The sequence below is a fragment of the Abrus precatorius genome, unplaced genomic scaffold, assembly GCF_003935025.1.
Source record: "Abrus precatorius isolate BTA unplaced genomic scaffold, Abrus_2018 Scaffold11, whole genome shotgun sequence".
In the NCBI taxonomy this organism is placed as follows: domain Eukaryota; kingdom Viridiplantae; phylum Streptophyta; class Magnoliopsida; order Fabales; family Fabaceae; genus Abrus; species Abrus precatorius.
In genome coordinates, this window is record NW_020874303.1 from 11,785,806 (window position 1) to 11,803,023 (window position 17,218).

The window sequence follows — 17,218 nt, forward strand, 5'->3', positions numbered from 1 at the left end:
GACCTTCCTGGTACAGTTCTTGATCACTTTTATTCTACACCTCTTTTTTTCCTTCTCCACCATGTGCTCATGATGTTGAAGTCAAAGAAAGCTGTTGTGACCTTCACCACTTTGCATTTGATCCCTTGCATGAGGACTATGGTTCCAAGGCAAGGCTGCCAAGATCATCTCACCAACCAGGCCAAGGAGATTGCTGCGGACAAGCATGACCATTGGAAGCAGGTCAATGCCTCTCTTTACAGCATCCTATGGGTGCTAAACTTCAAGAATAATACGACTATTTTAAGACCTCCTTTAAGGTCTAGGAGAAAGCCAGAAATGTCTACTCCAATAAGATCCACTGTCTCTGTATATGGTCACACCAACAACCTTAACCATAAAGAAATAGGTTATGGATTTGCTGAATTACTTAGGTAAGCTTGGTAGTTTAATGGTTGAATATAATACGCTTATGCTTTTTACTAGTGATGAAGAAAAGCATGCTCAACAACGTAGAAAATTCTTAATGGTGCTAGTTCTCATTGTCTTTCACTGGAACTTTAATCTGTTTGCAAGCAGATTCTTTCCAATCCAATAATTTTTTTGTATGATTCAGTCACTTCTGTAGCTCAAACAAGTACTCCTATTGCCTTTGCTTCTCAGTCTCCATCCCATGGCCCTTGGGTTCTTGATTTCGGCGCCTGTCTGATAATACTTCTCTTCTCTTGTTTATCTTCTTCCTATCAGCTTAGCTAATGGTTCTCACACCAGAGTCACTGGCATTGGTATTACAACCTGATGTGTCCCTCAATGGCGAATTAGGAATAATTGGACCGTTAGGGTTTGGACCTTGGGGAAATTCGAAATTCTAGGAGAATTGGGGAAGAATTATTCACGGTAATTGAGTCTTTGATTGATTGGGATTAATTTGAAAAAAGAAATTGCAAAATTGAGTTATCACAAGGAAAAATTAGAGTTTCCTTACTAGGGTGAACAAAAATGGAAAGAAAATAATATAGTGATGATAATTAAGGAAATAAAATGCAGAATTTGTAAAAATTATAAAGATTAGGTTTCCTTTCTAGTTGAAATTCGAATTTGGGGAAATAGGGGAATTAGGGTTCAATCACGTAATTGGGGAAATTGGGAATGGAATGAAAGAATAACTCTTTCACCAGGTTAGGCATGCACACAAAGGGAGTGGATATCCTTTGATAAACCTAAGTTCTTGAATCACTCAAGAAATCTAGAAAATCACTCTCTAAGTTTGCAAAGGCTGAATTTTCATTCAAATTGATCATCCCTTAAGCAATGAGTTAGTGGCTGAAATTATTACAGCAATAATGTTCATTGAAAGTCCCATTAAGCTCCACTCATCAAGCTTCACTTAATGACCATTTTGTAACCGAAATAGGCAACTAAAAGCACCACTCTCTCTCTTAATAATTCAGCCAATCAACAGATGGTCCACCTAGGCATTATTCAACTCACACTTAATAAAATAATAACCCTCAATGGCTGTTTTGACACTCCTAGTTCAGCCACAAACTTAAAAGAATTGGACCACTTAACATATTAGCCCATTATTACAAAAATAAAAAAACCAAGTTCCAAAACAAAAATGTGCACAATAAGCATTGGGCCTTCCTTGCATACTTTAAGCCATCACTCTTCTAACTCTTAAATGCAATTCACCATCTTGGGCCTCTCTTGATTCATGTTGGGCTCCTCTCCAAATAATATGATCATGGCTTGTTGAAGGGCCTCCTTAATCTTTTTGGTTCTTGCTCTCGTCATTGGCTTCCAAGTCCTTGAAATGTATTAGGCTCATTGGGCTCCTTGTCCTTTCTTGTTCATGATCTCTCAAGGCTTGGTCTCCATCACAACCTCACTCCTAAGTCTCTCCTTAGAGTCAGTTCTTTCTGTTTCGGGTTGCCCTTTCAACCTCATATCTGTTAACAAATTTACTAGTTCTTCTACTTAATTCTTTTAACTAGTAACTGTTCTTGTTTTGGACTACTAGGCAAATGATTGAAGTAGGATATGAATCTTTAGGATTATATTATCTTACCACAATAGCTCCGATTTTTTGTTCAATCACCAAGTCTCCTGCTATCTCAATAATTGGGTCCTTCCAACATTCAAAGACTACATGTCATGGTTCCAAGTTGTCCAAAGTGTCCACTTTAGATTGTGAGTCGTGTCAATTAGGAAAACATATTAGGAGTTCTTTCCTTAGTCATGTCAATAAAAAGGTTGTCTCCTTTTTTTTTTGGGTCCATTCAGATATCTAGTGTACAAGTCATGCTACTTCTACTTTAGGGTTATCAATATTTTGTCACCTTTATACTTTATAGATGATTTTTTTGTAGCCTTGAATATTTTTACTTAAAAACAGAACATTTTCTCTATTTTTCAATCATTTTCTTTGATATACAAACTCAATTCAACACTCAAATTAAAATCTTGCAAACTGACAATTGCATGCTCTGTGCTCTCCTCTATCCTTAATACTCAGATATTGTATTCCATTTTGTTTCCTAATCGACTTTTACTCTCTTTCCCTTCAAGTTTTTGGATGCACTTGCTTTTTCCATGACCTTACTTTAGTCAGAGGGAAACTCTGTCGAATCACTCAAGTGTCTTATCCTAGGCTAATCTTGTCTTTAGAAAGGTTATTGACGTTATTCTCTAGACCTCTATCATTACCTTGTTTCTGTGCATGTCAACCTCTTTAAAAGTCAGTCCTTCTCCTCTTCTTTTGATGTTTTCAGCCACTTGGACAACATTCTCTCAAGTGCTTATTCTCCTCAACCTGCTTCTGCTCCTATTCTCTTGCCTCCTCCTCTTCTCACCAACCATAGGAAGAATCGTACAAATCCTGAGCTGCAATAATTGGAGCTCAATCCTCCAGATTCATCTGCCACTCCAACCACTTTTCCGCTTCTATCTCATGAACATAAACTGCACAAAGGTGTCAGTCAGATCCTCTTGTTATTATAATCCTATTTATATTTGTCACTTGAATTATAATTGCATATCTCCTTTCTATTTTGCTTTTGTTTCATTCCTATATTGTGTTTATACCTCTGACTATAGATGAGGTCGTCTCATTTGGGATGGTGAAAGTCGATGGTGGATGAAACGGCTGCCTTACACTCCAATGTATTTGTCTGGTCTAGTCATAATGAGATAGTTCAATTTTCCTACCCTTTTTTTATATCTTCTTATAAACACTGGAATCAACTTAGTAGGAAAATATTGATTTTATTCAAGAGCCCTAGACCAATTGAGCTCTAATGTGGTAGCTGAATCAGTTTGAAAAGAATTGCTACTCATTCCTCTCTAAGTTTCTATTTAAGGACCATAGCTGACTAATAACTGCCTAACGAGTTGGTTACACATAGCTGCTAGATAGTTGCGACAGGGTCAGAGATTTTGACTCTCTGCCTCTTTTTCCTCTTCTCATTGACCCCCAGTAATAATGGGTCAGTACCTATGATCTTGGTCTGAATATGGCTCCCCCTCATCTAGCATAAGCTTAACATTCAGCCCCATAAGTATCAACCCTGAAAAGTTTGGTTATCATGGTGCATGAGATATCTATTGCTAAACAGGACAACCGGACCAGGGCTTTTTGCAATGTTTGGGGACCACTATATTTCTCCGTTTTACATTTACATTCAGGCTCTGTTATAATAGTAAGTCTGTTGAAATTTTGTTTCTCGTTGTATCTTGCAGGAATGGATCAAGAGTTATTCACATAGACGATATGGTAAAGTCATTCATCAAGTTGAGGCAGCTTGGGAGATTCTTTATCGTACAATTTACAATTGTACTGACGGAATTGCTGTATGTATTTCATGCATTAATTTCTGCTTTACAATTATCTCATAATATCTTTATTGTACCTTCGACTATTTTAAAGTAACTCACATGATATTTTAGAATTGTTCATTATATTTCCTAATATATTTGCTTACTTGATTATGATAAATCTTCTTATTGTGTTACTGGGCTTGTACTAGTTGCAGTGCTTTCTTCTACTTCACCTTGTATTTTAGTGTAAATAAAGCCCTGTATTTTGTATCGCATTATTAAAAACAATATCATTATAATCTTCATATATTGAACACTTTTCTCTCTCTTGTTCTCTACCTCAAGCCTATAATTTCAACATTTAGACATATATTATTTATCAATCTAGTTTATATATTTGCTTTTTTATGAATTACATTTTTCTTTCAATCAATCGTTTTACATATCTTGGCAATGATAATGATAATAAACCCAATAGTCCTTTATTCAAGAACTAATTCAAGATGAAATGGATGAAACAAGTCTTCACTTATTAGGATATTTGGTCAATAAAATCAGAACAGGTTAAAGGTGATATGCTGTGATTATCATAAGACAGATTCTGATTACCATAATTAGACCAAATTTGTTTCTGTAAACAGGACAGATTTGAGTATGGTAGAATTAGCCTATAAATACAGTGTAAGACCCCCTTGTAATGTTATCCATAAGATAAAGGACAATTTAAAAACTCCTTTTTTCTTTCAAGTTGGTATCTGAATTCCAAAATCCTAGCCACCTTATGGTAAACCTCAGGTTGCCTTCGCCAGAACCTTAATGACCTTCTGTGCCTTTATTGCACCTCAGTTTTGTCACCAGCAGCTAGTTGTAACCCTTGCCAGTTGCCACTGCCACTCTCATAGGAAAGGTACTCCATTCAGACCAGTGACACCTCCATCAGAGTCGCTCTATCCAAACTGGCCAAATCCAGAAGTGCCACTGCCAGAAACTTCACCACACGACCTCATGTGCAACATTTCTGCTCTCCATTTCCAGCAAGTGTAATCCAAGCATAACTGTAGCGGCCTCTATTCAAAACACCAATGCCACTAGTCAAGTTGCCAGACCTTACTGGTTCTTTTTTAGGGGTTGATTGACACTAAACCAGGACTGTTTGGCTGTTGTTCACAAATCCTTATTGCTTTCTTTCATCTGAGCGTCAATGGCTGACGAGAAAAACGTCTCTGCTCAAGCATTAGGTCCTAATGACCTTCCTGTTTTACAGGGATCTTATCAACTTGATGGTTGCAATTATCTCCAGTGGTTGCAGCTTGTTCACAGAACCTTGAAGGGAAGAAAGAAGTTGAGCCACATTGAAGGGAAAGCCCCAAAATAGGATGACCAACAGTATGAAGTTTGGGATTCCGAAGACTCTAATTATGACGTGGCTATGGGACTCAATGCTTCTTGAGATTAGCAGGAACTGTATGTTCTTCTCTGCAGCCAAGGATATTTGGTTTCATCTGCAACAAACTTGCTCAAAAAGGAAGGACATCTCAGCCTGTTATGATTTGGAGAATCAAATATACCACACTAAACAAGGGTCCCTGTCTGACTGAATATTACAAAATTCTGACAATGCCATGATCTAACAATGAATTTTGTTGATTGAGTTATATCAATGCCAGGATCTAACAATGAAATGCAATGAAGATACTGCCATTCTGACAAAATTTACCGGAAAAGCAAGAATCTTTAAATTTCTCTTTGGACTGAACCCTGAATTTGATCCTATCTGAGTTCAGATTTTGAACAAGGAGAAACAGCCTTTCCTTTTCAGGTGTTTTATGTTGTTCGTAGAGAACAGAGTCACAGAGCAGTAATGCTAGAAGATAAACTCACTGAAGGATCTACCTTAGTATCTAGAAAAAGAACTTCCTCAAATGGGAAGCTTTCCATGAAGTCTAACTGTGAGGAGTGTTGGTGCACGGTGCAACTATTGTAAGAAGTCCAGCCACACTAAAGATATGTGCTATAAACTTCATGGAAAGGATAAGGTCCTTGCCTGCATTGGAGGGAGACATGCCAATCATGCAATCTCTGACTATGAGATTGCCAATGAAGATCTTCCAATGTCACAAACTGAGAAAGCAATCCCTGCCCTTAGCAAAGCAGAACTGGAATGTCTACGAGCGCTCATGGATATATTTAATAAGCCATCTAGCACTTGTTCTCTAACCATAAATAAGGGTGCTACTCATGAGCTCACCTGTGCAAGTTCTCCACTGTTACCTTCTTGAATTCTACATGGTGTCAGTCCTATCCAACTTATGAACTTCTTCTTTCCTACTATTCCCACTTTGACTTTCAGAGTTTGGATGATGTTTTTATTCATGCTCATCCTCATAGAGGAAAATAAGATCCTCGAGCTGTCAAGCGTATTCTTGTATGTTATGCACCTAGCAAGAAAGGATACAAATGTTACCACCCACAAAGTCGTCATTTTTATATCTAAATGGATGTCATCTTTCATGAAAGTGTCTTTCTACCCTGTTATGAATAGTTAGAATAGACGCATTAGGATTAGAGTTTATTTTAGTATTATAATAATGGGCTTGGCCCAGTAAGATTACATATGTATCGTTATAAATATAAGAATCTATACACATTGTAGAGTATCCAATTCTAGCACACTAATCTGTCTTTCTCTCTATGCTCTTTATCTCTTAATCTCTACATGGTATCAAAAGCCTTCTAGGTTCTCTCTTTGGTCGCCGCCACCACCCCCACCGCCGCCCAAAAAAAAAAAAAAACAGTAGCTTCAGAAAAGGCCAACCATGGCTGCTGTGGGGATGGAAAATTTTTCTGGTGATTTGAGTGCGACGTTACAATGTCTGAATGTGATAGCCAGGATATGTAGGATGCACAACACAAGGGGCTGTTATGGAGTTTGTATCTCTATCCAAACTTAACGATGTTAAGCTGGATGGAGATGGTACGAACTATATGGAGTGGAAGTATTTGGTTGAGATTACCTTGGGTGAAATGGGAAAGGATAATCATTTGACTGAAACAGCACCTGTCAATTCTAAGGATGTTGACATATGGAAAATACGTGATAAAAAGATCCTTGCGTTGCTAGTAAACGTTGTTGATAGGCGAATACAAGCGATTATTACCCATTACAAAACTGTGAAGGAGTTGTGGGATTTTTTGCAATTTATTTTTGGAAAATCTGATAATTTGAATCAGTTATATGCTCTCTTGCAGGAAGTTTATCGACCCAAACAAAAGAAGCGGAAGCTAATCGATTATTTTTTGAAGTTTAAGAAGCATACTGAGGAGATACAATCTCTTTTAGCTTGCAAAACTTTTGACAAAATGATAGTGCAACAAAAGAAACTCATGACTTTAAGTTGGCTCTCCGGACTTGATCCGAAATATGAGGTAGTTCGGTTTCAGATTCTGTCAAGAAAGCAGGTTGATAATATTACCGATGTCTTTTCCAAAGTTATGCAGTCTTCCTTTGAGGAGCTCAAGAGCACTACAGAAAATAAGTCTCCTGACCACTCTGCCCCTTTTGAAATTGTTCATTTTGATCTTTGTGACCCTTGCCTAGTTATTTCTAAATTTGGTTTTAAATATTTTATTACCTTTATGGATGATTATTCTCGTGCAACATGGTTGTTTTTTATGAAATCTAAATCTGAAGTCTTTTCTTTTCTATATTTTGTAATTTCTGTGTTGAAATTAAAACTCAATTTAATACTTGTGTGCACATTCTTAGAAGTGATAATGCTAAAGAATATTTTTCTGCATCTTTCACTAATTTTATGAATAAACATGGCATACTTCAGTCTTCTTGTATTGTTATCCCACAACAAAATGGAGTAGTTGAACGTAAAAATCTTCATCTTATGAAGGTAGCCTGTTCTTTACTATTTGAAATGAAAGTTCCTAAAACTTTTTGGGCTGATGCTGTACTGCTACATATTTAATTAATCGCATGCCATCATGTATGTTACATGATGATATTCCCCACTCTATATTTTTTCCATCACAATCTCTCTTTTTTCTATCTCCTAAAGTTTTTAGCTGCACTTGTTTTGTGTTTGATGTTCGTCCTCAGGTAACTAAACTTGATCCAAAGTTCCTCAAATGTGTGTTTTTGGGTTATTCTCGGTCACAAAAAGGTTACTGTTGTTTTTCTTCTGATCTTGGTCGTTATCTTATTTCCTCTGATGTGTCGTTCTTTGAAGGTCTTCCATTCTTCTTCATCTTTTCAGTCCATGTATGAGGTAGATGAACCCTTCTTGACTTATACTCTTGTCCAATTTACACATCCTATTGCACCTCTGGCTCCTATTGATACAGGTTTCAAGTTCTTTGAGCAAACATACTCTAGCCGGCCAAAACATGAACTGAAAAGATGATGTGCAATAGGATGATGTGCCCCCCTTGGCTAATAATATCAAGATCATATTCAACCTCGACCATTATCTCCTCAATTGTCAATAGATCCTATGTCTGACCTTGACCTTCCTATTGCTATCCGAAAAGGTAAGAGATCTTGCATATATCCTATTTCTTCTTATGTGACGTCTGCTCATTTATCCTCTACATCTAAATCCTTCATAGCTGGTGTAGACTGTCTCTCTATTCCTAAGACCCTTGCAGATGCCCTCAGTCATGATGGTTGGACACATGCTATGGAGGAAGAAATGTTGGCTTTTGAGATGAATGATACTTGAGATTTGGTTCCTCTTCCCGAAGGCAAACAAGCTATTGGTTGTAAGTGAGTTTACACTGTGAAAGTTAATTTGGATGGTTCTGTGGCTCGTTTGAAGGCACGCCTTGTTGCAAAAGGGTATGCCCAAAGTTGACTATAGTGATACGTTCTCTCTAGTTGCTAAACTCTCATCTGTTTGCATCTTCATCTCTCTTGCGACTATGCATCATTGGCCATTATTCCAGCTAGATGTCAAGAATGCATTCTTACATGGAGACTTACAGGAGGTGTACATTGAGCAACCACATGGCTTTGTTGCTCAGGGGGAGTGTGGAAGAGTATGTCGTTTAAAGAAGTCATTATATGGTTTGAAACAATCGCCTAGGGCATGGTTTAGGAGATTCAGTGACGTGATTCTGGAATTTGGATTAGTGAGGAGTAAGAGTAATCATACAGTGTTTTATAAACAGACTAACCACGGTTGTATTTTACTTATTGTTTATGTTGATGATGTTGTTCTTACAGGTAGCGACAAAGAAGAAATCAACAACCTAAGGAAATTTCTTCAAACCAAGTTTCAGACAAAAGACTTAGGGAATTCCGAAATACTTCTTGGGTATTGAAGTCATGTACTCCAAGCAAGGAATCTTCCTTTCACAAAGAAAATATGTCTTAGACTTATTGACTGAGACCGGACTAAAAGGAGCAAAACTATGTAAGACACCTATGGAGTTAAGAGTGAAACTGACAGCAGATGGAGTTCCTTTTGCAGATTCACAAAAATACAGAACAGAAGGCCAGATATTGCTTTTCCAATGAGTGTTGTTAGCCAGTTTATGTCATCTCCAACGAATACTCATTCGGAAGCACTAATCCGCATTGTGAAGTATTTGAAGAAAGCACCAAGAAAAGAAATTGTGTACAAAGATCATGGACATGCATAGATAGAGGCGTTTTTTGATGCTGATTGGGAGGTTATTTAATTTCGTGAAAAAGTAAGAAGCATAACATTGTTTCAAGATCAAGTGCTGAATAAAAAATCAGAGCGATGGTTCAGACTACTTGTGTGTTAATATGGTTGAAACATAGGCTGGAAGAGATAGGATTTGGTAGCACTAAGCCTATGCAACTTTGGTGTGACAACCAAGCAGCGATACACATTACCTCAAATCCAGTTTTTCATGAACAGACGAAACATATTGAGATAAACTATCACTTTATTCGAGAAAAAGTTCAGCAGAAGCTTATAACCATCTCTCATGTTAGGACAGGCGACCAACTAGCAAATGTGTTTACAAAAGCTTTAAATGAGACAGTAGCAATTATATTTGTAACAAGCTGGGCATGATTAATATCTATACTCCAGCTTGAGAGGTAGTGTTATGAATAGTTAGAATAGACATATTAAAATTAGGGTTTATTTTAGTATTATAATAATGGACTTGGCCAGTAGGGTTATACATGTATCCTTATAAATATAAGGGTCTACACATTGTAGAGTATCCAATTCCTGCACATTAATCTGTCTCTCTCTCTATGCTCTTTCTCTCTTAATCTCTACATACCTCAATTCTCAGCTTCACGGGGAGATTAGTTTAGAAGTTGAGTTCTTCAATGAGTCATCTTTTTCTCTCTTATGCAAGACTTGACTAATGAGGAGGACACTACCCTTGACGAAATCAAGAACTTTGAACCAGCAACACAGGAAAATGAAGACAGATTCTTTGGGTATTATTAAGATGTCCCACATAAGTTAGAAAAAGAGTTAGAATATTTCTTATGAGGGCTAGGGTAGTTCTCCTCCTATGAGCTAGTTTTTGAGAGTAAGTTAGGCTCAAGTATTTTAACATGGTATCAAAGCCTATCCAGTTTGAATGTTTGGTTGCCACAGATGTAAAGTCCTATTGTGCTACCTGTGCAGATGTCCAATGCTGCAAATTTCACACACCAAATGTCCAATCCTAGGCGTGAAGGGGTGTGTTAAGGTGTCCACATTGGCTAGGGTAGTCTTCCTCCTATGAGCTACTTTTGGGAGTGAGTTAGGCCCAAGTTTCTTGACAAGTATCAATATCAACGAAGACAAAAAGCCTGACTTGGTCCAAGAGCAACTCCAATTGCCCAAACCAGAGGTTAGTACTCCTATTTCTAATTCTCTACACAAATTCTTAGATAATTATTGAACCTAATCCTAATAACTTGTCAATTGCCTTGAGAAAGAGAAGAGATTGGATTCAAAGCTTTATTTTGTGTCTACTAACACCTCTCTATGCAGCACTAAAGCTTTATTTTGACCATTGTTCTGTTAGAACCCCTTCTTCAATATAAGAAGCTTTAAAGGATGAAAATTGGATTCAAGCCATGAATGAAGAAATGAGCGTATTAGAAAGAAATGAGATGTAGGAGATTGTTGAGCAGCCAAAGGATAAAAAGACTGTATGCTGCAGGTGGTTCTACAATGTGAAATATTGCTCAGATGGTATGTTGGATCGCTATAAAGATAGACTGGTTGCAAAGGGATACACATATACCTATGGGATTGACTATGAAGAAACATTCCCTCTGGTAGCCAAAATAAACACAATAAGGATAATCCTTTCTTTAGCTTTGGATGGGAAATGCATCAACACAATGTCAAAAATGCTTTCTTGCATGGAGAATTATTGTTACAAAAGGAGAACGAGAAACATAGGATGAATTCTTATCTGGACTACACAGCAGAACATATATTTATAATAGGGATCATTCATACTGAATATACAGTTAGAGTTATCATAATTATAAAAATACTAATTTCCCTATTACAGTATTACTATATTTACATAATTTCAACAACTATGATGGACATTCTTGGGCAAGCCAATATTACATCTTTCTTTTTTAAGTGTTTGAACTGCCTCTTTGCATGTGTGTGTGTGTGTGTTTTGGGGGAGGGGGGTATAGCGAGGGAGTAGAGTTCAGTGGTGCAGTATTGCAGTTGCTTTGGATACTGATTGGGATAACTTGTCATTATTTCAGGACCATAATCATGATTTTATTGTAATGTTTCCTGATTGGGACCCGTCAACAAATTTTGAAACTGGTGTATCAAACCACCAGAGGAAAATTTACTCTTTTCCATCTGGATATAGAAGATACTTATTCCAGGAAACAGTGTCTCATATGCCACAGGCTCATTTGTGGTACCCATCTGAAGATGTAATCAAGGCGTTACAGTTGTTCCAAGCTGGTGGGAAGAATCTTGTTGGAAGTCTCACATATCGGTAATCTATTGAATTTACCATGTGCTGAAGTTTATTCTACATTAGTCACTTGTCAGTTAACATGAAGCATATTATCCATGTTAAGTTTTTCTTTGTAATTAATCACTTATATTGGAATATGTAGAAATATCCAAAAATATCTTATCATATCTTAGTATGCCTTTGAGATTATTCTCTAGAAGTAGTTTCCCTATTTCCTTAACCCTTAAAATTAGTTACCATATTTCCTTGTCTTAACCTCATACGTTATCTTATTTAGTTAGAGTTGAAAATATTTTACTGTGCATTATTTCAGTCAAACAGTGCAGTCACTTTTATAGGGAATGGAAAATAACATGACCTAATGGAAGATTACAGCTAAAAGGAAATAGGAAAGATTCCTGTCACAATATCAGCGCAATAAATGCAGATTTCCTAATTTATGGAATATTTACAGCATACTGCAGGATGTACTGGACTGCAGAAGTTTGATGAGGAGCTAATCAACTTATTCTTTCCTGATGAGGTTCTTGTTTACCTTGTGTACTATGGTAGCAGTGCGACCAAACTTAAATCTGGGTTTAGTTCCCATGAAATTGGCTGGTCGACTGTGGAGTTACCAACATGTCTCCCGTGTGTAGTTGCAGGTTCTATCTTCTTTCGCTTCCCCAGCATAATGTTTCTCCCAATTTCTTCTCTTTGTACCCCCAAGAACAAGTCTCCTATGAAAGGTAGGGACCCCTTCCAATGACCTTTGCACAGACCTCATCAAGCTCATCATCCAAACCTGCCAAAAATTTGAAGATTTTACCTTCTTCAATTGCCTGATTATGATATTTGGCATCCTCAAATGATTTCCTTTCATGGCAATTACAAAGTTCTAGGTCTTTCCATATCCTCTTTAGAGTGTTGAAGTACATGGTCATACTCTCTCCTCCTTGCTTGATTCTTTGGTAGGGCCACGGATCCAATCCTAGGCACAAGCAAACCACCTATGCTACAGGTTATTCTAGGAGGCGTAGGAATTAAATAAAATCTGTCATGTGACTGTTATTAGAGTAGGCAATTTTGTATTCTGTTAAATATATTTAATTATAGTAACCAGCCCCCTCTCTCTCCCCTGCTCATCCCCAATATACACCAAATCTTCATTCCCCACTGTTTGGCAATTCTGTTACAACTCCTGCCACTTCATCTTCTCTATCCTTAACCCAGTTTCTCGTAACATACACTCTCCATACCTTTGGTCTTTCCTCACGGTCCAAGCACACATTGTCTACTCCTATCAATTATCAATACAAATATATGCTTTATTGTGTTAGTATTCATCCTGTCTTCTTTGTCTCTTTCTCAACATGGTATCTACAGTCTGACAAGAGGACAATTCCAATCTGTTATTGCCCAGTGGGCCCACTGCTCATTGGCAGATTTTTTAGAAACATTGTTTCTTCCAAGGTTTCTGGTCTTTCCGGTCATCTTCCTCACTTTTCTAGCATGTTTTGTCATTGTTCACAGCCAGATTCACTATTCATCACTAGCCTTCTTTTTTTTTCCTATCACCAACCCCAGGATTAGCACCAGCTCCTCCAGATTGGCCCATCCCTGAAATCTCAGACCCATCAGAGCATGCTTGCATTACACGTGTGCCTTTCATGCTCACTGCATTCTCCCTCCTCGCCAAAACCTCAGCTGCACAAGGTGGTGCTTGAGTCCTCTGTTTCAGCCACCATTTGTGCAAGCACACTCATACTCATCTCCCCATACTCATTCTCAATCTGTCAGTTGAGCGTTTCAGACCTTGTATAACACTGGAGCAGGTCTGTACTGTTTTGACACTGTTCACATCCGTTTCTCTTACTTTTGTGCTGTCCCATGGCCCAGGCAGCCTCACTTACTCCTATTGAGCTTACGGCTTCAGTTGTGTTTTCAACCTCTGCTGCTTCTCACACCTATAGTGACTTCCTTCGATGATAGAAGGAATGTTAGGCTACTAGTTCCACTACCTCTTTTGCGCACACTGGCAGGTCTTTCACAGTATCTCTCACTCTGCCTCTCCTACCCAATGGGTCCTTAATTTTGCGGTTACTAATTACAACACCAGTAACAAGTCTCCTTTCTCTTCTCTTTCTACTTTTGGTTATTTACAATCAGTTATTATAGCCTGATTGATCTCATGCAATCTTAGGGTCTTGGTACTTTTCATCCCCTTCCATTCCTATCCGTTAATATTGTTCCTTATGTCCTTGGGTCTCCCTTTAATTTGTTATCTGTCAGTCCTCTAACTGGTTCTTTAGATTGCACTATATCCTTTACTAAAGACTCTATTTTTTGGCAAGACTGGAGTTGTGTCACAAGGACCTTATCAATGATATCCCTTTGCTCATGTTGGTTTAGTAATGGACTCTCCTCTCCTGGTTCGTGCTCAGCTAGGTCATCCTAGTCTTCAAAAGTTATAGCAAATGATATCAAGTCTCTCCAAACTATCAACTTTGTCTTGTGAGTTATGTTAATTAGGCAAGCATATTCACAATTTCTTTCCTAGTCATATTAACCATTAGGCTTTGTCTCCTTTTAGTTTGGTTCATGTTGATGCTTTTGATCCCAGTCGTATTATGACTACATTAGGATTTAGGTATTTTGTTACTTTGTTGACAATAATTCCAACCTAAGGGGTATGTTGGAAATACGTAATCATAGTAATGTTATAAATAGAAAAGTTAATATCTTTGTAGTTACAGTAATCAGATAACTATATATTTCATTATTCAATTCATATATTAATGATCTCTATTTTAAATAAATGTTCTGCTTTGTAGTTTAGACACATTCATTTTATGTCTCAGTCCTCTTCCTTCTCAAGTCTCAACAGGTAAAATACCAAGATGATGACTTTATGTCTATGATTGAGCCAGCCTAGTCAGCATCAGTGGTCTCAATTGTTTTCTGTTCAGTCTTCTTAAGAAATAGCCCTCTCTACCAAGAGCATTTTTCCAGTATCTAAGAATTGTAGACAACATTGAGGTGTTCTTCACAAGAAGAGTGCACAATTGACTTACCAAACTCACAGCAATGCATGTCAGGACAAGTATGAGATAGATAAATCAGTCTTCCCACTAATTTTGGTACCTAGAAGTGTCCACCAGGACAAGTATTGAACTTGTCGCATATGGCCTTTCCCTTTGCTCTTGACAGAATATGCAATAGAAATAGTATGTGACAAAGTTGTCATGTGACATGTCCCCTTGAGTTAGTAGGTGTTGCTCCTCCTGAAGTTGTTCACCAAGACACGTCTAGAGAAGGGGTTGGAGTCCGTCAATAGAGCAGCATCAAAACATCAGCATGTAGGATAGCTGAATGCTCAACCCACAGAAAAAGAAACCACCCAGAATAATAATCCTAGATAGAAAAATCTCCCTGGCAGTAGGTAGCGATGTCAAGTTCCAACTGAATAGAATGAACATAGTTCTTGTCTCAAGACAAATTTAGTGAATTCCCAGTCTGATCATGACTGGATAAAAGTTGAATTTATCTTTCATTGAAGCTGGGTGTGTGCAAATTCAAAATGAATATGCAAGATAAAAATAGCAAACGAATTGGTTAACTGAGTGATTTAAAAATTCAAAAGCTATTTATCAAAAGCATTATTGTCTTTTTGACAGGTATGACCTGGTTGATTTAACACGACAAGTATTATCAAAATTGGCAAACCAAGAATACATCAAGGCAGTTACTTCCTTTCAGGAGAAAAATATTGAACCTTTGCAATTTCACAGCAATAAGTTCCTGCAACTGATAAAAGATATCGATGTGCTGCTTGCTTCAGACGATAACTTCCTTCTTGGAACTTGGCTTGAGGGTGCTAAGAAACTGGCAGTGAATCCAAGCGAGATAAAGCAGGTAAAGATTGTTTTCCTTACAAGTAATCCTTCAGCATAACACCTTTTTTCTAGAAGCCATTTGGATTTACCGAAATAAGTGATTTAAATTTTATCTAGTTAGCGTGTTCCACTCACTACTTTAAAAATCATCAGTACTTCTGTGAAGTTTCACAAACTATACAAACAAATGTCCTTAATATTTTGCTCTCGTCGCTCACACTATATCTCAATGTCCGAGAACTGCTATTACTCTCTTAGCTTCCATAAATTTAACTTTTAAATATGCATCAAAATGCATTAAAAGTAAATTCTATTAGCTATAATTATGATTATTTCCTGTAAATTTGATTAAATTAATTAAATAATTATTCTATATAGCTCAAGTGTCTATTTTTATTTTCAAAAGAAAGTAAAATTATATCCTAATGCTGGTCATATTGTGAAGGTATCCTTGGGGAAGCTTTCGTATTAACTGTGACAAATTAAGTACCCTAGGTGTTAGCCTAAGGTTTGAACCCGTATAGTATTTACACTCAAACCTGAATAATAATAATAATAAGAAGAAAAAAGAAAATAGGCAATGTACACCTATAAGATACTATGGTCCTTCATTACATAGTGTCACCGTCTTTTCTCTCTTATTAATTGTAAGTTAATCAGGCAATTCTTATCTTGTATATTATCTAGATAACTGTCAAGTAAACAAATGAGGTGGTTTAATGCATTTACCTTTTCTCCCCAGTACGAATGGAATGCTAGGACGCAAGTGACAATGTGGTTTGATACCAATGAAACTGCTCAGAGCAAGCTGCATGATTATGGTAAAATACATTAATTCCTGATATGGCAATTTCATTCTTGTTTTGACGTTTTTCCTGTTTCTGTCTTGTACCTGATCAGCTAACAAGTTTTGGAGTGGGCTTCTGAAAAGCTACTATCTTCCCCGAGCTTTAACCTATTTTAGTCATTTGTCAGAAAGCTTGAGACAAAATGAGAAGTTCAAGTTGATTGAGTGGCGAAAACAATGGATTTCGCAGTCAAACAAATGGCAGGAAGGTAATGAGCTCTATCCAGGGAAGGCCAAAGGAGACGCTTTAGACATCTCTCAAGCTCTGTATGAAAAGTATTGTGCAAAATAAGTTGATAAATCATCAACTGGGAGATTATCAATAATGCAAAAGTAATACCAAGCCCCTTCACATATAGGGTACTGGCTTTTGTGTTCCCGGAATAAATGTACGTTTCAAATGAATTATGTTAATTGTGTGATTCTTCAACGATAAAAAATGAGTTCTCGCAATAGGTTCAGAAAGTTGAAATTTATTAAAAATAAAAGCTCGTTAAATTAGCAGTGGAATCCATACAATTTTCAATAAATTTCAGCTAATAGAATAGAATGAATCGGAAAAGTGTGTTGCGAGAATTCCACAAAAAATAAGTGTTTTCCTTTGCTTCACTTGATATTTCTTTGAGCAATGACATGTTTACATGTTGAATCGCTTCCAACATCTTTTCTTTTTGTCTTTTTTCTTAGTTTGAATCCAATACAAAATATATACTTTTTCTTTGCCAGATAACGTGGGATTACAGTCAAC

The 17,218-nt window shown here is 37.1% G+C and overlaps 1 protein-coding gene across 2 annotated transcripts in view; it reads left to right on the forward strand.

Annotated features, from left to right (window-relative positions):
• LOC113853730 (alpha-N-acetylglucosaminidase) overlaps positions 1–16,969 on the forward strand; it is a 70,528-nt gene extending 53,559 nt beyond the window's left edge. The window contains exons 15-19 of one of the 2 annotated variants that reach the window (XM_027484301.1): positions 3,721–3,831; positions 11,522–11,766; positions 15,405–15,642; positions 16,366–16,444; positions 16,524–16,969. In XM_027484301.1, the coding sequence (XP_027340102.1) occupies positions 3,721–3,831; positions 11,522–11,766; positions 15,405–15,642; positions 16,366–16,444; positions 16,524–16,762 (912 nt within the window). In that variant the 3' untranslated portion in view covers positions 16,763–16,969. The remainder of the gene's footprint in view (positions 1–3,720; positions 3,832–11,521; positions 11,767–15,404; positions 15,643–16,365; positions 16,445–16,523) is intronic. The other variant, XM_027484302.1, reaches the window with a different exon arrangement.
• Positions 16,970–17,218: the final 249 nt, after the last annotated feature.